The sequence below is a fragment of the Xiphophorus hellerii genome, chromosome 1 (genome assembly GCF_003331165.1).
Source record: "Xiphophorus hellerii strain 12219 chromosome 1, Xiphophorus_hellerii-4.1, whole genome shotgun sequence".
Taxonomy (NCBI): Eukaryota; Metazoa; Chordata; class Actinopteri; order Cyprinodontiformes; family Poeciliidae; genus Xiphophorus; species Xiphophorus hellerii.
Genome location: NC_045672.1, coordinates 22,088,383 through 22,110,347, shown reverse-complemented (window position 1 = coordinate 22,110,347; position 21,965 = coordinate 22,088,383). Strand labels below are relative to the sequence as shown.

Sequence of the window (21,965 nt, the reverse complement as noted above, 5' to 3'; positions counted from 1 at the left end):
TGAATAAGCAGAAAATGTACTTGTTTATTTTCATAAATTTACACAATTCCCTGTTTTTACAGTAAATTATACACAATAAAATCCCAAGTACAACACTCAGCGGGTTTATTTTCTGTCCAAATATGAACTACAAGCAGCACAAGCACATCCATCAAACAGTATTGGAATCGTATGTACAGTTTTTTAACTAGACCAATAACACACATCAGTCAGTGCAGTTTTTATTGGCCTTTCTTTACAAATGCTGACAATCTTTTAATGCCACCTTCAAATAGTTTCTTTTCAGATAGGTGATGTAAAAAATGCTGTTAATCTTTAGCCTCCAGCTCTATGTTTTGGGCATAATTACATCAAAAAGTTCACTTCTACATATTTAGTTTTGTTCAAAGACCATTTTAAGCTTTTTAAATAACAGTATGGCTAATTTCAAGATTGCTTGCATTACAAAAATCAAGAGATTAAACATTAGATTCATAAAATAAATATGTCCTGCTGTACCAAACTCTGCTCTTTACAGAAGTAAGTTTCTGTGCTTCGGGCAACAATGTCAGGTGAACAGATTGAGGCCAGAGGTAAAAACTTGTAATCCAATTCCATGTCTTGGTCAAAGGAAACTCCAGGGTCAGAGAGAGTATCAAGTTCAAACTTGTGCTCAGAGTCTCCCTCATCAGCGTACATGACAGGTTCATAATCACCCAACTCCTTGCCCGATTCCTCCAAAGTGAGTACTTTTGTTTTCATTAGATTAAGCAGTAGCTCTTCCAAAACATGTTGGCTTTGTAGTATCCTAACCTATAAATTAGAAGAAGAGGATCTGAGTATGTTTTTTAAAAGAATACAAGAAATGACTCATGAAATAAATTTCTGTTAATATTAACATGCAGAGGATTTAAAAATTGTATTTACAGACATCTGACCACATGGCAATGTTCTTTGATCAAAACAAATAAGGCAGTTTTTTGCTGAATTTAAAAATTGAATATGTACTGCAGCACTGTTCATGTTCAATTTAAATAATATATATATATTTTAAGAAAAAAGACAAAAGGTGCATGGTTTGAAAGGTGCTTGGTTTCATAAGTATTCACACATTCAATTTGATGTCCTGTTTAAGCTCTTTTTGATTAGTTTCTTTTAAAGTCTGCTTTAATTAAAATCTTTCAGCATTTCACAATTTATGCTGCCAGTCTTTCAGATCTATGCCATGCTTTTTCAGATTCAGACTGGTTGCATGTGTGTCTCTGCTTTGGCTTACTTGATTTTCTTTTGCTCTCATTTGAATATTTATATCTGAATATTTGCCTGTATTTTCGTGATTCTGAAGAATAAATTCTTCTGCCTTCCATCAGGCTCTAAAATTGGGCTAAAATTGACAAGGACTCTGGATTGTTCATAATTTCTCCCAGTTTTACCTAGAAATAAAAGGCAGGGTAATCACTTCATCAGTGATTACCCTGCCAAAAATATTAGACTGTTATACACATTCTTCCACAAGACTAGAACAGTTTATCCTCCCTGTAATTTCATATATTTGTACAAGCATTTTATAAAATTATGTATTCTAAATTTGAGGCATCATTGAAGCCTTCTCGTGACAGATATCTTTGTACAATAAGATCAGTTTTAACCTTTGTAAACTCTGTGAAAACTATGGCTTTAGCTAAAAGATAGAGATGAGCTAATTTAATGCAAGTTCTTTGAAAGGATCTTTTATTTTCAGGTTACTCAGATTGACTATATTTGTATCCCGTAATAATCTCAATAAAATTGAATGTTGTGAGTGTATCAAAATATGCTTCAACAAAGTTTTAGTTTAACCATTCACCATACTATCAGTGCAGGCAGAATTTAAAGGTGTGCTTATTTATTAAAACAGGAAGTTTCTAATATTTTTCACTAAGAAATATTTACCAAAATAGGTGTCTGAGCATTTTTTATTTCCACTGTAAGTTAATTATATAAAGTACTACAGTGTAAGTATACACAACTGTACCTTTTGGTTTGCTTTCTTTATTTCTTGCTGCTGATGTCTCTTCTTCATGCCTGAAATAGAAGATCCATGGGAAATCATCCATTGCTCATCTATAGTCTTGACAATAAGACAGAAAAACAGAAAAAACATGAAAAATATTGTGAGCAAAATTATGTTTGCTTGAATTACTCTAAAACAAAAACACATACCAGAAATAACAATAATAATTAAAATGTATTCACCATCAGAGAAAAATTTATCTCAAGGATTGTTCCTTGCTGGCAGCTGATTCTGTTCTGACTCATTTGTGAGTTGACATCAACTAATACCTGAAAAAATTGTGGGGCCAATGATTTATGGCATTTTACTCAAATGTATTTTCTGAAGTAAAACATAAAATATATTTGATCATAATGCCTTCAAGAGTATGCCATTGCAATACAAAAAGGAAGATGCTTTGCAAAAGTGACCTATCTATCTATCTATCTATCTATCTATCTATCTATCTATCTATCTATCTATCTATCTATCTATCTATCTATCTATCTATCTATCTATCTATCTATCTATCTATCTATCTATCTATCTATCTATCTATCTATCTATCTATCTATCTATCTATCTATCTATCTATCTATCGTTCTATCGTTCTATCGTTTCCTTTCCACTATACATGATTAAAATGTGATGCATTAGGTTGCAGAGCATTAAAACAGTTGTCAGTACCTACCGGCATCACTATCAATGGCTTGCCTTGAGGTACCTGCTTCTGTCGTCCATGACCAATGTGGTCCAGTTTTCCTAAAGGCAACTTAGGCACATACAATGTTTTCAGTTTTACAGTAAAATCTTCACTCTTAGGTGAATTATATTTCAACAAACAAGTAGGGATAACTTCAAGTTAGGAAGTTTACTTTGCAATCAGATCCAGGTCCCTCTGTGTTACTCATCATTAAATATTGCCCTGAAATGTCATCTGGGAAGGGTATCCTCTCAGGCTTACACGACATCAGAAAAGTTAAAAGCAGAAAGCCTAGTGTGAAGATCAGACACAACATCAATATAATATTGTTTTCAGTTTATTAGGATTCTGTTGACATTAATGATTTAGATTTAGTCGTACCTATGAACAGTATAATGCTTAAAAATAAAATTCCCAGAGCTCCTGGTCCGAGTCTGGATCCAGTATCTTTCTGGAGTCTGCAGTCTGGCTTAGTTGTTTTGGAGCATTTGCACACACTAACTGACAAGCTATGGACAGCTGTTTTTCCTTGGAGATCTGACACTTCTAGCTGCAACTCATAATGTCCAAAAATCATAATTGTTTGGGAAGCATTGTGTTCATTCACAAGCTTGAAGGAATAGCCTAAAAATAATAATAAAAAAACATAGCTGGTTATGTGACCCATTTTATTCCTGTTGATCTGAAGGTGTTTTTTCTGGGGCAGAGCTCACCTTTTTCAGGATCAATTCTCCATTTGTCCTTAACATCTCCAAGAAGCTTGAACGAGAAAGGCCCACTGTATGGTTCTGTATCTGGATCTAAAGCTGTGACACTAACCGATGAGATTTTATCTCTTTGACACATATCAATAAAGCTTTTGTCCAAGGATGGAGCATTGTCGTTTACATCGATAATCTTGATGCTGAGTGTTGCTGTGCCAGTCTGGGACGGTTCACCTTGAGCAAAAAAAATGCATTTTACATTATTAGTAAATATTGCCAGTGGGGTTTAACATTAAGAAGTATTAATAATTTTTCTGGTCATACCATTGTCAGTGGCATATATTTTGATGACATACAGTCCATCTTTAACAAACTGTGACTCTCGGTCTAAACTCTTTGATGTGGTTATTTTTCCTGAGTTGGAGTCCACTGTAACAAAACCAGCTGGATCTTCTCCAATCATGTATCTGGAACATATGAAAGACATTTTTTATGGTCATGCTAGACTTAAAAACTCCAATGTTGTACTCTTTAAATACAGCCATGTAATGGCATCTTTATTTACCGGATTTGATTTGCACCATTAACATCAGGGTCTTTAGCAATTAGTATCTCCAAATAGTAACCCAACGCAACATCCTCAAATACGGTAACCGTTTTGTTTGATGGATCAAAGACAGGGGGTTCATTGACATCCTCAACATTCACTGTCAGGTAATAGGTGGACAAACGCATTTCTTTTGTTCCAGTTACACCTTGTGCCTCACTGAAAGTGCTACCATTGACAGTCTTAATTTCCCAAAGACCAGCAGTATTGCGGTTTATGACTTTGCAAGTAAAGTAGGGAATCTCATTCTCTGAAGAGATGATGATGTTCTTCAAAGGATCTTTCTCATAGTCGAGAGCCTGCAAAAGGAAAAAGTATTCAAAGGTCATCTATTGATAACAGCTTAGTAAAAGTGTGTTTACATTTGGATTTAAAAAAAAATACAGTGAAAATGTTTTGAACATTTTGATTTGTCTTATTTTGGGCTGTGGATTGAGATTTTCCATCTTTCATTGATCAACATTTATATTAATTGATATAAAACTCAAATTTGGCTTTTATGAATATAAACTATTTTATTTTGTTTGTTTATTACAAAAAACTGTTATTCCCAGTTTTTAGCATAAAAGTTTAGCATAACAAAAAGCCTTTTTTTAGACATTAGCTACAGTATGTAATTTAAAAGCCAATCACAGCCAGGAGGATGGTTTTTAGTGCTGTCAATCAACCTCTTGAATCCGTTTCTAAATGTGTTAATGGTGGAGAAACAACTCATTGTTACAGGAAAACTGTTTATCCGAAGCTATTGATTTCCTTAGCATTCACAACAGGTTCTGCTGATAGCGGCGTGTACATGGGCATGATTGAAAGTGCTAAGACCCATATTCTCTCTGGTTGTTGGTTGTTTCTATTTAGCATTGGGAAAACTGGTAGAGGGCAGAGGAGCTTGGTTTTTTTCACCGATTATCTGTCTCATACTATACTGTCACAACATAGTGACAGTTTCAACAAATACATAAAAAATATTTCTTATGAAAGTTACATACTGCAGCTTTGATGTACATTAGAACATAAAAGCTGCATTACGCATTTTGAATGCTTAGAGCATTCAAAATGCCTAAATGATTAAGGAAATAAATGCTTTAGGCATTCAAAATGCCTAAATGCTTTAGGCATTCAAAATGCCTAAATGAAATTGAACTTTAAATAAAGTGCCTAATTCTGCTTTCGATATCCTATTCTGACGAGCATTTATTCTTTCATGGCCTTTGATGGCTAAGATATAAATATTTTCTGTCTAATTGAAGCACAATGCAGTATTTGACATGCACAATGGAGACCTGTCAAAAATGCATCTTCATTCCTAAGTCTGGAAGATAGAGAAAGAACTGGTCTAAACTTGAGAATCAAACAGGCTAAGTGTGAAGATAGGAAGATTCTTGAGCCAAATGAAGGCCCTTGCAGATGTGAAATGCAAATACCTATAATAACTATACAGCTATAACTATAATGCCAAATAACTATAAGACATCTTAAGGAAAGGGCTTATTGGACAAAGAAACGCATTCATGGACTTTGAAAGTATTTTTCATGTCTTTGTTGTATTGTACGTTGATCATCAATCAAGATGTGACAGCCAGCGTATACTCGGCATTAGTCACCAGTCCCTTGAGCAAAGTATTTTCGAATGCGCACTGAATAAGAAGTGTGAAGGAACTTTTGCATGCTACCTTTTGCACATAGAGTAGACCTTCGTTTGTCTCAGGATCAGTATCAATTCTGAAGTTGTTGTTTGTATCTCCTTGGATTTTATATTTTGCTCTCCAGGCCTTTGTACCTGTGGTGTCTTCATCTGTAACTTGCAGACGTGAAATGAGTACACCTTGCAGTCCTTCTTTTACACTTGTTTCGCCCTGTGGAGTAAAACAATGTTAAATATGGTGTATTAGATAGTTTTAAATGTTGCGACTAAATTTGTAGCTGAAATTTTTACATACTCACTTTTTGCTTTGTGAACACTGGAAGATGTCTGTTTCCGTCCGCTATATTGATTATCACTGTTGTAAAACTGGAGAGTGGTTTCGGTTGTCCATGGTCTCTGGCTTTCACAATAAGGGTGTATTTCTGTGCCTTCTGAAGCGTAACAGAAAATTCAGTTTTAAAGTGTGAAGATTTGTGGCTTTTCTGGTAGAACAAAATATCTTGTCCTGTTTTCTAGAAGTGGGTTTTAAGTGAAATTCTAAGTTTGAATGTATGTGCATTATACTGATTGCTAGCTGACTGCATATAGCAACTACAGTAGTGAACAAACGTTTAAAAATGCTATAAATCATGAAAATTCAATTCAAAGATTTGAATTTAATTCTGCCAGTGTGTAACTCTATTATGTTCTGTAACAACTTCATTGTATTATGATTGCTCTCACCTCGTGGTCCAGACACCCTTTGAATGAAATGGTCCCGTTTCCAGAATCAGGCTCCTCATTTATAATGAATTCAAAGTTCTGTGGAGTCGGACTCACTGACTCTATACTGAAGCTAAATTTCCTGTTCTCCTCGGTACTGTCATGATCTGTTGCTGTAACATTGATCAACTCAGTACCTGCCAAATAGCATAAGATGAGATCTCTTATATTTCACTATTGGTAGCTATTAAAAATAAATGTTGTTTCTTTCAGTAATGTAATAAAGTCCACAAAATGAGAATCTTACTTTGTGATGGTGTCTCTTCTATGGTGACCTCATACATGTGATTGTTAAATTTTGGTTCGTTGTCATTCGTGTCAATAATATCAATATTAATTCCCATTTCTTCATTTATATCACCCTTTTCTTTTTTAAATGCCTGAAATATCAGCTGAGACACAAAGTACATTTCATAGTCAAAAGCACTTTTATAACTAATGCACACAAATATGTACTGTTAAACTTTGAAGAACTCATTGCTCAAATGTGCGGTTTTTACTAATCACCTTAAAATGATCATGTTTCTCACGGTCCACTGGCTGCATGACCCAGATCTTTGCTGTATTGTTGTCAATTTTGAATAAATTCAGAGGTTCCTTGTCAACACCTGGCCCATGTATTTCAGTAAGTCTTATATCGGTTGCAATATTAATCTGGATTGCAAGAAACACAATTAGCAGTTTTTACAGTGATCCTCCATCTTGACATTTAAATGTTTATCTCTATCAGCACTCACCCTGCCCAAATACAATGGATAAGGTCCATTATAGCCTTCATCAAAAGTAAAGGTTTCTATTACCCAGTTCCTCTTTTGCCGCAGCAGTATGTCTGATACTGACAGCTGGATTCCAAGACACTGTGCATATCGCATAAACTTATGTAACTTTGGTAAAACATTTTCTAATAATTTCAGACAAATTAACAGAACAATAAAATTATTATCAAGCAATACAGAGAATTACCTAACAAGAAAACTTGTTTATAAATGATGGTGACACCTCAGTTAAAAAGACAGAAGCTCTAATCACTTACCAGGATAAAGAAAAGGCAGAATGTTTTCATTTCCATATTAGATTCAAACAATACGTTGTCAGTCCTGCACACAACAGCCTGTGTTTGAATATGTTCATTGACAGTGTTGGATCTTGAAGTGAGCTTTAAGAATATGACAATGTTGAGTGGGTGGGAATGTTAGATCACTGCAAAATGATGATTAAGACAAGTTACAAAAAAACTTTGAAACTGGGTGTGTGTGTTTTTATTGTGCGTAATCTGAAGAACTATGAACTCATTATTTTCCTTAGAAATGATGTTACTTTTGTAATGTTCTTAATGTTTATCATCGGGTCATTGCTTTGATATCTGAGGGCTAGTCACTTTGATCTTTTAGGAGTGGTGCACATGTCGATTGAATTTCTAATGTCTACGAAGTTCCAGGCAGTCGGGCTTAACTGGTGGTCAGATTGTGACCACCAGTTACAATCTGACTGATTGTACCAGATCATTGTGCTTCATTGCCATCTTTTGGTATCAAAACAAAATACAGATGTGAAATATTATGTCAGGAACATCATGATTGTCACTAATTTGTATCACTGATGCATTTGATAAACACAAATTTTGTATATATTTATTTTATTAACTTTTCAAAGATGTTTCAGTAATAACACATGCCATGACATGTTTATGCCAATATGCAGACACACTGACAGAATACACCTAAAAAGATTAATTCAATTTAAGTAATTCTACAAATCTCTACAAGGGAGCCGAACATATAGATTTTGCTGTCTAGGTTATTATTTATCATAAATTACAAAAATTACAAATTACAGTTTACCCTATTTTAATTGTCCCATTTTAAAACCATTTTTAAATGTGGTTTATATAACTTTTAATAAAATGTTGTTAAGAGAATCAAGTATTTTCAGTTTTATTTAATAGTGACAGCAGTTTCCTATGTCAACACACCTTTTAGACATTAATGACAAATGTATATATTCTCATGGAGAAAAAAAAAATTAGGTGTAAACAAAACAACAGCACCCTACTTTGGAAATGTCTTCTTTAACAATCATATTACACAAAAGGTGGTTTCGCAGGGAGTACTGGTAGGTGGGGATTGTGACTCAGACAGCCAGTTGGAAGTATGTTTCTGCCCTGGGCAACAATGTAGGGGTGAACAGCTGTATTTAATGTTGAAATAGTAATGTTCTGTTCTCAAAAGTGCAAACAAGTCCAATCAAGCACTCAGTAAAGAGCTTTTTAAAAATATTTAGAGAATACTATCTAATCTCAACATGTTTAGTTTTCAGAGAAAGTGCATCCTCTGTTGGTGTTCCCTATATTTAATGTATGCACAATGATTTAAACACAATTTATTGTCAATTTCAACTGTTAGATATTTGTAGATTTTGACCTGCTCTACATGTTCACTATTAATTTTGACTGGGGAGACAAATGTTCCTTTATTAGTAAAGTTTTTGAAATTTTCTTGTTTTCTTAGCATTGTACTGTTAAAAGGTAGTTGAAGGATCGTAACGAGGGCTGGCTCAATGTTACATGGGGCTTTAAGCAGAATTTGATTTATGGGTTCCTCTTCCTGTTAAGAACTTCAGCACTAACAACATTCAAGGCAGCAAGCAGCACCATATCTTTTGAGAAACGTAGATTACTTTGGCACCTGACTGTTTAATGAAACTCAGTATTCAGTCATTGACTTTGCAGCTACCTTTTATGCTGACTAAGCTCATGGTTACAGTGGAAAGGTACAACTCTTATTTTAATAGTAAAAATGGCAGAAATGGTAAATGTCCTGTACTTGTGTAGTGCTTTTTGAAATCCACGGGGCCCAAAAAGCAAATTGCATTTGCATTTGATGGTGGCAAGCTACTGGAGAGTAGACACAGCTGCACTTGCCATCACCGCCTACCTTGTCAGTATGAATGTCCATCTTCTGCAGTCAGTTACTTTTTATAAATCTTAAAGAACCATAACTTCATGTAAGTTATTGCGTTGTTGACCCCTTCTTTGGTTCTTATGTAAAAAGCTGCACTTTTACTGATTATCTTGCCTTTAACATTCTATCAAAGGCCAGTGAGTTTAATCACTTATTTCACATGACTATACCTGCCCAGAAAGCCAAAACACAGAGTGTCATCAAAGGCTACCCTCAGTGCTATGGTTCATTTAGTGACCTGTTACTGGCAGCGGTGATGAAATAATTTCTGAAGAAAAAGATTATGCGTAACAAGACAACACCTTACCTGGGAAATATAAAACAAGCCAACCACCCAGTTTAACAAAGAGCAAACTGGTTTTGCAGGAAAAAGTGTCACTCTGAATTAAAATATTGTTTTGGAATTGTCAATTCATTTGAAATTTTGCTATTTAGATTAGTCAGGCTTTTTTAAAGAAATCTGTAAACCAAATTTTGGATTTAGCCAACATAATTTGTTTTTAATTCAGCAAACACACAGTTTCTCATTATTACTTTTATATTTACAAACAACTTCCTGCTGTGGTTGTAAATAGAGAATAAAAAACAAGTGTACGACATAAGCTTAAATAAAAGAAATTCACGCCGAGGAGTTAAATGAATATGAATTAAAAAGCTGGATAAAAAAGTTTAAAAACTGAAAATAAATAGTTATAATAGTTAGTTTAAAATAGTTATAGCTGACATTTGGCCTTAAATCAACATAGACATGAGCATACTTGATATAAGCAAAAGCATGCAATAACTGGAACAGCAATCAGAAAACTACTTCCTAATTATGAAACAAAGACTTCTAATAGAATCAGAGATGTTTGCATCATTGCTGAGCATGGGCATGCTGAATGTTTTGAAATAAACATTGATCAATTCATGTAGGAAGTTAAAATTCCTACAAGCAAAAGGTGTGGTACAATTACAAAAGTTAACTTGATGTCTTTGATAAATTAGCATTTCTTTTCCTTTAGGCAACTAGAAGCAAGATACCAACATTGTCATGAATGAAGTCTTACCTTTACCATTCATATATACTGGTGCCCCATTCTACTTATAGTTTAAGATAGTGATCCTGTTTCTTCTCATGATGAATCGTCTGATAAGAAAGAACAGGTAATAACAAAAGGGAATGATTTGAGCAAAAATTCAGAAAAGTACGCTAATGCCAAGTTCGTCTTTCCATGCTATGAAAGATTTTCATTCATTTTTCTCCAGATAAAGAGAAAAAAAATGTGTTAGTGAAACTCTTTCACTCATAAGATACTGGCTTAGGAAGAAACAAATATGAATTTAGTATTCCTTTATTGATATGTCTAATATGTCTCATGTCACTTCTATGGTTATTATGAATAACCACCTAATGAAAAACTTGGTTTGAGATAAGATAGATAAGATAAGATAAATCTTTATTGTCATTGTCACAAGGACAACGAGATTCAAAGGGTGCCATCAGTCGGTGCACATGCCCAAAAACAAAAAATAACTGTCTCACAATTCACACACAACGCAAGAATCAACAAACAACTGGCAAAAAAAAAAAAAGTAAGAACAGCCACATTCTCACATACATTATTTATGATGCTTAATGGTTGTTTTTGATTGCATTTAGCTTTGTTATTGCTATCGGGTAGAAACTGTCTCTGAGACGGTTGGTTCTTGTTCTGGTTGCTCTGTATCTTCTGCCTGAAGGCAGCAGTGTGAACAGAGAATGTCCGGGGTGAGAAGTGTCCTTTGTGATATGTTGTGCTTTTCTTAGACAGCGGTCGCTGTGCAGGTCCTCCAGTGAGGGGAGAGGGCAGCCAATGATTTTTTGGGCTGTATTCACAACCCTTTGGAGAGCTTTCCTTTGAGCCGTAGTGCTGCTGTTATACAGCACTACGGCTGGTAGTATGTCAGTAGCATCTGTTTTCTTAAGTGATTTCTTGCAAGTTGCAAGTCATTCACAATGGAATGACTTTAAAAAGGACATAACTGATTTATATACTGCTATATATAGAACTTCATTTCAGTTTATTTATACATCAATTCACAATTCATCTCAAGGCACTTTACAAAAAAAGTCAATCCAATCATACATACATTCCAAATGAATCTAGTTACATCAAGTCATGGACAATCCATCCATGTCAAAGAGAAATGTATACAGTACAACATATACACATACAAAATCCTTGTATTCTATTAAAACAAATTACAGAGTATGATCTAATAATTCTGATCAATATAGATCCATATAGGAAAGAAAGAGAGGAAGAAAGAAAGAAAGGAAGGAAGGAGGAAGGAAAGAAAAAATGTAAGAGTGACTTAGTTTGAAGTAAAATGTCCCTTGATTTGTGCCTTTAAAATCTGCTTGTCATTTATTTGTATAGATTATTAAGAGAACTCTCAAGATTTATACAAAGAAACAGACCATTTTTAATTCAGACAGTAATCAGACATATTTACAGTACAGAGTAGTTAAAGCATTGTAGAGTTTTGGAAAAATCAGTAAGTTGGCTTCAACTTATTATTTTGTTTCCTGAATTCAAGATGAAAATTAAGATGGTAACCTGGTAAAAAAACCAACCCCTTGTTCTACGCTATTTGCATCGTGCAGAGGGTCTGGGCTCTCAGTTATTGTTTCCGCGTGACATATGTAATGCACCAGTTCCATGTTATGAAGCTTACCAGAAATTGCCTGCGATGAAAACAACCATCCTCCACCATGAGGAGAGAAGTACCAGTTCAAACAAGGAAGCTGCTAATGTCATTGCAATATTTGATCAACATGGACTGAATGGCTTTCTTCACTTCTTACTTCCTAGGCAGACTACAATTCTAAAAATACACAGAAAGTTCACAGCTTCTCCTTCTGTTCGCTGATTGGCCCTGTAGAAAATCTACTGGTGAGAATCCAAGTGAAGGGGAGAAAGCCCAGACTGTGCTGTAAATAAGATTTTTTTTTTTTTTAGCAGAATTGCCCAGAAAGGCTATGACCAGGTTAGTCTGGCAGTGCAGGTCTGTGATGGTTCGAGTCCCTGTCCGTTGACCTTTGCCGCATGTCTTCCCCCTCAGTCACAACCCACCTTCCTGTCATTTCACTATCAAATAAAGGCTAGTATAGCTGAACAAAAATGGTGGAAAAATGGTTTCTTTTTGCCGTGTATGTTTTGAAAAACAGAAACCAGAACCCTCTTGTGGATTACAACTATCAGTGTGTAAACTCGTCATTTTATCAAGGCAATGAAGCTCCACAAATGTCGCTCAGTCAAGTAGAAAGTTTCTTCTGTGCCAAAGTAACAAATATTTCTGTGTATTCTTTATTGTTTTTTTAAACAGTGTTTTTGTGCAAAATACAACATGCAAACTCCTAATATGTGCAACATTTTTACACATGAAAGTTATATTATGTCAGAAAATAATGAAGTAGTGCTAAGTATTTTAAGGACACTTGACAATGATGCATAAAAAAATTAATTTCCTTTGTTTTGTATACAATAATGCTCTTCAAATTAATCATATTTCAATTCTGGCCAACAAAGAAATAAAAATCTAAAAACAGCGGAATTATAAAGAAACGTAAAGACTTAAAACTTGAGCAATGTCTTGTTATTTTGATACGTTGTAATGGTAATCAAGTTTGCTTTCTATAACTTGTCTCCTTACACAAAGAAAATATCATTGTCATTTTTTTAACAGCACTCCATCTTTTTGGCAGAAATTGTTTCAAACTATTAAATGTTTAAACAAAATTCAGTCGGCCTTGGCATCTTTTAAGATTGCTTGAAAGGTGTAGAAAAGCTAAACATTAAACACAACACAAGAAGTAGCCCTCCTATGCTCAACCATTCTGGTCAGAGTATCTGTCTTACATTTTTGTGCTTTGGGCAAACAAGTCAGGTGAACAGACTGATGCAAGGGGTGAAAACCTGGAGTCCAGTTCTATTTCTGAGTCAAAGGGATCTTCAGGGTTGGAAATGGCATCAAGTTCAAAGTTTTTTACCAAGTCTCCCTCATCATCATACACAGTGGGTTCATAATCACCAAGTTCCTCACCTGGTGCCTCAAGTTTTTCTAGCATATTTGTGAGGGCTGTGAATAGTAGAGTTTCATGAGTCTGCTCCATACGGGCCTGTAAAATATGAAAGGAGTTTTATCCTTTTAAGTACAAAATACAATAGATAATTGATGAAAATATATTTTGTATACAATTATGTAAAATCATTTAGATATAAAAATGTCTTAAAAATGTAAGACACTTATAAATGAAAACAATTATAAGTGTATAGAAATATGATATAGTACCCCTTCCTTTAATGTTCCCAGCTGACGTCTGATCCCCATGCCCTCAGTAGACTTATCCCAGTGCTCACGGAAAGACTTGAATATAAAACACTTAAGCAGTTAATCAATCTTCAAGGCATATATATATATAAATTTTAAAATAAGAATATTTGACAAGAAATAGCAATAAAAGTAATAAGTTTACCACCACAGAAGATTTTGCCCAACTCCCTCTGTCTTGATTGAACTTGATCACATTCGGGCATCCTTGGACATTAACGACAGAATCCAGTAATACCTGGGAAGAGGGGAAGGACTTTTAAAACATTTCACATGTGAATGAGCAACAGATAAAATGTAAACATGGCTTAAATGAGCGATGCCATTTTATGATAAGAAAAATGATAGGAAATAAACAGAATTTTACCAGGACCTTGCTTTTTGCTTCAAAAAATGTATAAAATCTCAAGGAAGTTTATTCAAATAGTGTAGTAGTGAGTATGTAAATATTTTTGACTGTGTGTGTTTAATTCTGACAGTTCTTGGATGAGAGAAAATTGTAGAATTGTAGAAATTGTTGAAGTTTTAGCTTGTGTAATTTCATAACTCATTAAAAGTCCAAAATTAAAGATATTCATAACTGTATGTAAAGTTCTGAACAGAACTGTAGTAAGAGTCAACAAAAAATTGAGATCCATTTTGTGTAAATTCATTAAGCGGCCCTAAGGTTTAGTTGTGTTTAAACATGGATTGATTTTTAGCAGGAAAATTAGTCAAACTGAGTAGCAGAATGAAGGGTTCTTGTAATGAAACAAATGCAAAATTAACTTGAACAGTTCTTTTCATTCAAGTTAATTTCAACCATGTTGAAAATTATTTTTATGAAATAATTTTTTGTTATTGCAGTACATTAGTGAGTAACTAACAGCACTTACCGGTGTCATTGACAAATTTACATCTTCAGATACTTGAATTTGCTGTCCATAATTTCTGCTGTTTAGTGAGTTGAAGGGCACCTAAACACATTTATACTTTTTAAGTTTTACAATAATTAGCAGCTTTTTTTTACTGACTTTTTGATAAATTTGATTTCAGATTTACAAATGTATGTTTTCAAAGTTCTCTCTCCATTTTAAATTAATAAGTTCTCTCACAATACTTTAATATATCATTGAATTGCTAGACATACAAGTAACAACAAAAAAAAAACCCTAATATAAATTTAAAGAACATACATGACAATCAGTTCCTGGTTCTTCTGTGTTGCTTTTCATTAAGTGTTGCACATGCTCACCATCGTCCACTGGTATCGTCTCAGGTTTACATGAGACCAAAAATGTTAAAAATAACAAACCTGGAGTGTGAAGAAAACACACATATATATGACATATACGTGTTACATTGCTGCTGTTTTTATTTGTCTTTTTTTTTTTTTTACAAATTTTAAAAATTTTTTGCTGATAATAATGACAGCATGAAAAATTCAGATTGTCCTACCTATTATTAATGTAATGCAGAAGAATAATACTCCCAGAGCTCCTGTTCCTACTGTGAATCCAGCAGCTTTTCTCAGGCTGCAGTCTGGCTTGGTTGTATCAGAGCACTTGCACACAACAACTGACAAGTCATGAAGAGCTTTATTTCCTTGAAAATCTGACACTTCTAGCTTCAACTTGTGATGTCCAGAATAAACGTTTTGTCCTTTAACCAGGTTGACTGAATATCCTGCAAATCCAAAACAAATATGTGTCTTGTTATGTTATGGGATAAATGATGATCCCCTTTTAGAGTGTCTTACAAAATATTAATACCCCCGGCTATTTTTTATGTTTTGCCACAAACTTCAATTTGTTTTATTTGGATTTATGTAATGGAGCTTGTGAACATTTAGCCATGCATATTCTTTTTGTAAAGCAGCTCAATTTGTTATGAATTGTGTTTGGTGTGGACTATATCACACAGACAAGGATAAAAGGAGCAAGATGAAGAAAGGTCATAATGAAACAAAATCCAGGCAAGCTGGGCTTGGGGAGGTTGATTACTAGACTCTTACACAGCTAATGTATGAAGATCTCTTACTATTGTTCTTTCACATTAGTTGTACCCCTCATTTGTGCAATTAGAGCTTCTTATGTTCTTGTTTTGCAAAGGTACAAAGGTTTTCCTCCAGATATGTGGAGTGCACAGCTAATATTTGTTCTGTCAATAACTCCTCCTGACCTATGGATCTCCTCAGCTCCTCCAAATTTGCTTCTTGGCTGCTTGTTTGATTAAGATTCTCTTTTTTCCAGCCTTTCAGTTTGGATAGATGTGTTTTGTTATGCCCTAGTTTTCCAATTTTTCAATGATGCATTAAGCCATTCTCCATTAGATCCTCAAGGTTTAACATTTTGTTTTGTAACTGGAGTCTGCTTTGAATTACTCTTAAACTTTACCCCTAACCTCTGTGGTTTCTTATAAACATATTTATACTGAGATGCAATTATACAAAAGTGGAAATTATTTTCAAACTAATTAACTTTTAAAAACAGTGGGTTGTATTTGGCGTTTAGAGGTATCAGAGCAAAAAGGGCTGAATACAAATGCAAATAATCACAGTTTTGAGAATTGTGCATGCAAAAAACTTTTTATAGCACTTGATATATGACATTCACAAAAATACCAATAAAACCCATTGATATTTGTGGTTGAGCCACAACATCTGGTATGAAAATTTTGAATTACAAAGCACAGAAAAACAGCAGTGACATTATTTCCATGAGTGCCTGAGGCACACCTCACCTTGCTCAGGATCAATCCTCCACTTTTTCTTAACATCTCCAAGAAGTTTGAACGAAAAAGGCCCACTGTATGGGTCCTCATCTGGATCCTCAGCTGTGACATTGACCCATGATGATTTGTCACTTTGGCACATGTCAAAGGTGTTTACAATTAGAGATGGAGCATTGTCATTCTCACGAGCGATGTAGATGCTGAGACTTGCTGTGCTGGTCTGAGGAGGGCTTCCTTGTGCAGACACATTGTACAATTTTACTGATGAGAAAAATATACTTTTTATAAAAAGGTATTTTTAAAATCTCATTGAACATACCACAATCAACAGCATTCACTGTGATGACATAAATTCCATCTTTAGCGTAGGGTGACTCTCTGTCTAAGATACTTGCTGTGGTTATTTTTCCGGTCTCGGGGTCCACTGAAACCAAATTGGCTGGATCTTCACCTTTTGAGTATCTGAAACACACCAATGAGGGACTTGCACTTCATTGCAGTATCTCAAAAGTATTCATAGCCATGTTTAATGTTGGATATTTGTAATATGGAAAATGGGACCATGAATAATTATTCAAACACATTCAACCTACAGTGCAACATTAATCTCATGAAGTTAAACTGAAATCAGAAAAACAGATTTCTGATACTTCACGTCTGCCATCTCCTGGTATTCCATACTTTAAAAGGGTTTAAGAAAACCAACTACAAATAGCTCAAAATAAACCTCATTAACATATTGATTCTGAGCACTGTAACAAATTAATTGCATTCCTTACTGATGGAGAAAAATACACTGCATCAAACATAAGATGCTGCTTACTTTAAAAATATTCTCAAACAAGGTCCCAGAGTATTTCATAAAATGTTTCTCACTTGTAAGTCACACTTCTCAATTCCACATTTGAGGATGTTTGACTTTTTTTTTTTCCTTCACAGAATTGGAAACCATAAGAGTAGGAACAGTGTTTTGTACTTGACAAAACACTGTCAAGTGTTTATGCAAATAAATATGCAATTTATTTCATGTGAAATAAATTGCATATGAAATTAAATGTAAATAGACTTTTATTCTGGGTGTTTTAAAGGGGGTTAAACTTTTAAAACTTTTAAAAGAGTGCTACCTGAATTTCTAACTAATTTCTAAAAGGATTTATAATTGGTCATTTAAGTCTAATGATATATTCTTAAGTGTAATTATATATTCCTTATTTAGGTCAGAGATAGCAGTGACCTCTGACCAAACATGCTCTTACCTGAACATTGTGCTCAGGTAAGAGCAGCACTTCTTCAATATATTAACTTTAAAAGTAATCTTCCAAAAAAAAGGATTTGGTAAAACTACCATGGTTCTGTTGCCACCTGTGATTACTCAAAATCAGGAGAACAAATGCAGCTTCAACAGCTGCTGCTAATTGTAACAACAACTTTGTAAAGGTAAACTTTAGAAGTTGTAATGAAGTAGACTTAATGAAGTAAATACTGGCCTGCAGATGCTGGTTATAACAGTGAAACAGTCAGTTCTTTGTTAAACAAAGTTTACCAGCGATTCAAGAGGTAGCCAAAGTTTAAATCAAATTGCACTTTGTTTGGGTGACAATAAATAAACCTGGCTACATAAAGTAGGTGCATCGTTTCACAAGAGTAATGAACTGAGGATTTAAAATGATGAAGTAAAAAAAAAAGATAATTATTTATCAAACTTGCTCAAAAAAAAATCCCCAGAAGATGAAAAAGAAGTCAGGATACTGAAACTGAATTAAAAGATTGTGCACTTTTTTAACTTCTGGATTCCCTGACACCCCCACCACCACTAATTGGTTTGTTTTTCCATCAGAATTGTACAGTATATTTGTCACATTAAGGATGTTTGTTTTGTTTCTTACCTGGATTGTCTGTATGGTTGAGAATATTTTTATTACTTACCTAATTATTCTTATACCTTGGACATCTGGGTCTCTAGAAACAATTGTTCCCAAATAATGGCCCACTTCCACATTTTTAGGCAGAGAAATTGGTTTTAGTTCATCAAAGACTGGAGGCTCATTGACATCTTCTACTACTATTGTCATTTGATGAGTCCCTCCTCCATCACTCCTTCTACTCATAGACACTCCACTGAAAAAGCTGGGATCTGTTTTTATTTTCCAAAGGCCTGAGGTGTTTCGATCCATCACTTTGCATGTGAAATAAGGAATTTCATTCTCCACTGTGATTGTGATGTTCTTCAAGGATTCATCCTCATAGTCAAGTGGCTGTTAAAACAGTAGCAATTCAAAGATTTTTTTTAACTTCTTAAGAAAATAATTTATATGTTACATGAAATAGCTTTTACAGGATTTTTAATTTTTGCATTTTGATTGCATCTTTTGCTTTTCTTGCAGTTGCTGGAGGTTTTCAATTTTCACAATCTTACAGTACAGTCATCCAAATTCTCTTAAATTGCTTTATAATATATCAACTGATATGATTTGAGTAGTGAGTCATTTAATCTTTTGTGTCTGTTCTGTGCTTTTTCTACTTTTACTTTCTCAAAGATACCAAGACTTACAATTTTGGAAATATATTATGGTGAAATATGGTATGTGTACATTATTTAATATTCAAAGTTTACACTAGAGAAAAATGAGCAGTTCTTGCAGACATTAAATATTATTGAAACCTTATGCAACATAAAATGAAAAACATGCTCCTGCTAAATTTTAAAGGTGCACATATCCTTTAAGCTTCAAAATCAGATTACAAAAAACATACTAATTAATTTTTGTTAAGACAGTACAAAGAGGAAAAGTACCTTATTCACATAGAGTAATCCTTTGTTTGTTTGAGGATCAGTCCTTATTTTGAAGTTGTTGTTTTTGTCTCCATGGATTTCATATATTGCATTCCAACCTTTTGTACCTTTGGTATCTTCATCCTTGACTTGTAGACGGGAAAAAATAACATTTTCCTCACCTTCTTTCACACGTACTGGACCCTGAAGTACAAAAATATTAAAGACATTCAATTAGTTTAAATACAATGCTTACATCAGGAATTGAAATTCAGAATTCCTCACAGTTTGGTTTGTAAACATTGGCCGATATCTATTTCCATGGTTTATGTTGACTGTTACGTTGGTGAAGCTGAAGAGTGGCTTTGGTTTTCCAAGGTCTGTTGCCTTCACAATAATGGTGTATTTGTCTGCTTTCTGTAGGGTAAATAAATTATTCCTTTTTAAAATATATCTGAATAAAACAGCAAATATATTTGAAACATGTAACAAAAATAAACGACACTATTGTCTATTTTGTTTTAACTTCATCAATTTATGGGCATCCTCACCTTGTAGTCCAGGCATCCTTTAAATGAAATGGTACCATCACCAAAATAAGGCACCTTATTTATGGTGAATTCCAAGTCCTCTGTTTCAGGAATAACTGACTCTATACTAAAAAAAAAAATCCTATACTCCTCTTTGATGTCACTGTCTGTTGCTGTAACATTGATCAATTCAGTGCCTGTCAGATAATAAAAGATGTGTTATATTTAGTCGTGCCAAAAACTTTGTTTCATAAAAATGATTTAAATTCTTACCTTGTAATGTTGACTCATTTATGGTAATCTCATATGCTGTTTTGCTAAATATTGGGGGGTTGTCATTTGCATCAATGATTTCAAAATTAACGCCCACCTTTGTCCATGTATGATTTTTTTTACTTTGTGCCCTAATTATCAGCTAAGGGAAAATACAAGAGTAATATAATTAAATAAAGAAACAACAATGAGTCATATAAACACAAAAAACTGTCTGACTTAGATGGGCATTATTCTTCCTCTTACCTTCAGAATTGTATATTTTTCATAGTCCACGGGACCCTTGATTATAACATGTCCTTCTTTTTCACTTAGGCTAATTAAATCTCGAGGTTCCTCAGTCATACCTTGACCAGTGACTTCCACAATATTTAAACTGGAATCAATTTCAATCTAAATTACAAAGAATAACATTGACATTTTTGTCCTAATATGTTAATATATCTATAATATATCTTATTCAGTTGTAACTCAATACTTTAATACTTACTTTACCCAAATAATATGGAAAGGTCCCACTGTAACTTTCATCGATCATGAAGGTTTGTATGATCCAGTTCCTTTTTTGCCGCAACAAAAATTCTGCCGGGGACAAATGGATTCCCAGACTCTGCAAAGTATTAAATCATCCTATATTACTTAAAATTTAACAGGCTCTATTAGGGTAACATGCTAATTATTAAATGTGCTATGTTGATTAGATTAATTATTATTTTTTATTCTTGTATTCTTTTTTTATTCAGAATGAAAGCGATGATGGAAGCTATCAGGAAGTGATAAAAAAGAAACACGCAATCTCCTTGCAACATTTTAAAATACAACCACCTACAGTATGTGCAGAAAGATGATTTTTTAAGATTAGTTCTTACCAGTATCATGAGAAGACACAGCACTTTTATCTCCATATTTGATCTAATGATAGATATTACAACACAGTGCTCTTCACACCAGAAGCTAAAGTGAATGTTTACCCAAGTACAAATGTGGGCTTTAGTAGCAGGGCATGGTGAGTAGGAGGGACTGTGGGAGGTGTCCATTCACCAGCCTGTAAAACATTAACTGAACATGACTCTGTTTTGTCTAAAATAAGCAACTCAGGTGCCAACAAGCAAAAAACACAAATATGTTTGGAAGTATAATTTTTATATTTTCTTGTTTTTGTGAATTGCAGTTGTGATCTTTTTTTTTTTATTATTATTAAGTGCTCGAACTTCATTATATTGTCTGACTTTCTGGACTTCTAATAAAATATTTTACTAAGGTTATACTGTATATAACAAACACCAGGTAGGACAAACAGTAAAATGTTAAGTAAAAAATAAAAAATAAAAAAATACTACTGCTTCTGCTCCATCCATCTATTCTGTAATTGTCCAACCATTGTTTACCTTTCACTTATTTGACATTCAGTAGCAGTTGAAGCAGTTTCAAGAGGGAAACCCACAGATCCCTCTCAGTGAAACCCTCCAGCTTAGAGTAATCCAAAAGCATACCTAAACCAGAACAGTTACTCTTCCTCCAGCAGGAACAGGTGTAGGGTCTTCTCCTTTTGTGCACCAAGGAAACCTCCAGAGGAAGAGAAATACAGGAAGCAGTTTAACCAGATGTGTGAACCTAAACTTACTCCTTCGGAATAAACCATTGGCTCTACTTTGACCTTTCAGTGTCTACTTTAACTGAATTACTTACCGTTTTTTCAAGGCTGAGGCTTAGTTTTAAACCACCCCATTGGTTGGTGGACAATAATTTTAGCTCCTCACATCCAGGATTTCATTCTTTCACAGGTAAATCACAATTTCTTTAGCTATGAACTTGCAATGTGTAACCCGTTAACCCAGTTCCAACCCTTGCTCTACATCAGGGGTCTCAAACTCCAGTCCTCGAGGGCCGCTGTCCTACAGTTTTTAGATGTGCCACAGGTACAAAACACTG

At 34.2% G+C, this 21,965-nt stretch overlaps 2 protein-coding genes across 4 annotated transcripts; both read right to left on the bottom strand.

The window, feature by feature from the left end:
- On the bottom strand, positions 1-10,048 carry LOC116721689 (cadherin-like protein 26). Its single transcript, XM_032565614.1, has 14 exons — positions 7,167-10,048; positions 6,937-7,083; positions 6,677-6,821; positions 6,391-6,566; positions 5,967-6,098; positions 5,696-5,878; positions 3,984-4,324; positions 3,743-3,885; positions 3,428-3,652; positions 3,096-3,338; positions 2,887-3,005; positions 2,703-2,783; positions 1,994-2,089; positions 1-792 (listed from the first exon to the last, which is right to left on the bottom strand). Exons 1-14 carry the CDS (start codon positions 7,299-7,301, stop codon positions 472-474), a joined length of 2,487 nt encoding a protein of 828 aa, XP_032421505.1. The 5' UTR covers positions 7,302-10,048; the 3' UTR covers positions 1-471.
- A 1,204-nt stretch (positions 10,049-11,252) lies between these two features.
- On the bottom strand, positions 11,253-21,931 carry LOC116721521 (cadherin-like protein 26). 3 transcript variants are annotated; one of them, XM_032565432.1, is made up of 16 exons: positions 20,903-21,931; positions 20,524-20,643; positions 20,280-20,426; positions 20,034-20,175; positions 19,782-19,957; positions 19,516-19,647; positions 19,252-19,434; positions 18,384-18,712; positions 16,777-16,919; positions 16,467-16,691; positions 15,183-15,410; positions 14,921-15,039; positions 14,621-14,701; positions 13,918-13,983; positions 13,707-13,781; positions 11,253-13,533 (listed from the first exon to the last, which is right to left on the bottom strand). In XM_032565432.1, the coding sequence occupies exons 1-16, from the start codon at positions 21,068-21,070 to the stop codon at positions 13,270-13,272; spliced, it is 2,598 nt and encodes an 865-aa protein (XP_032421323.1). In that variant the 5' UTR covers positions 21,071-21,931; the 3' UTR covers positions 11,253-13,269. The 3 variants fall into 3 exon arrangements, with proteins under 3 accessions (XP_032421323.1, XP_032421234.1, XP_032421402.1); XM_032565343.1 differs by having other exon boundaries at positions 13,891-13,983; positions 20,903-21,930; XM_032565511.1 differs by having other exon boundaries at positions 13,891-13,983; positions 21,527-21,930.
- Positions 21,932-21,965: the final 34 nt, after the last annotated feature.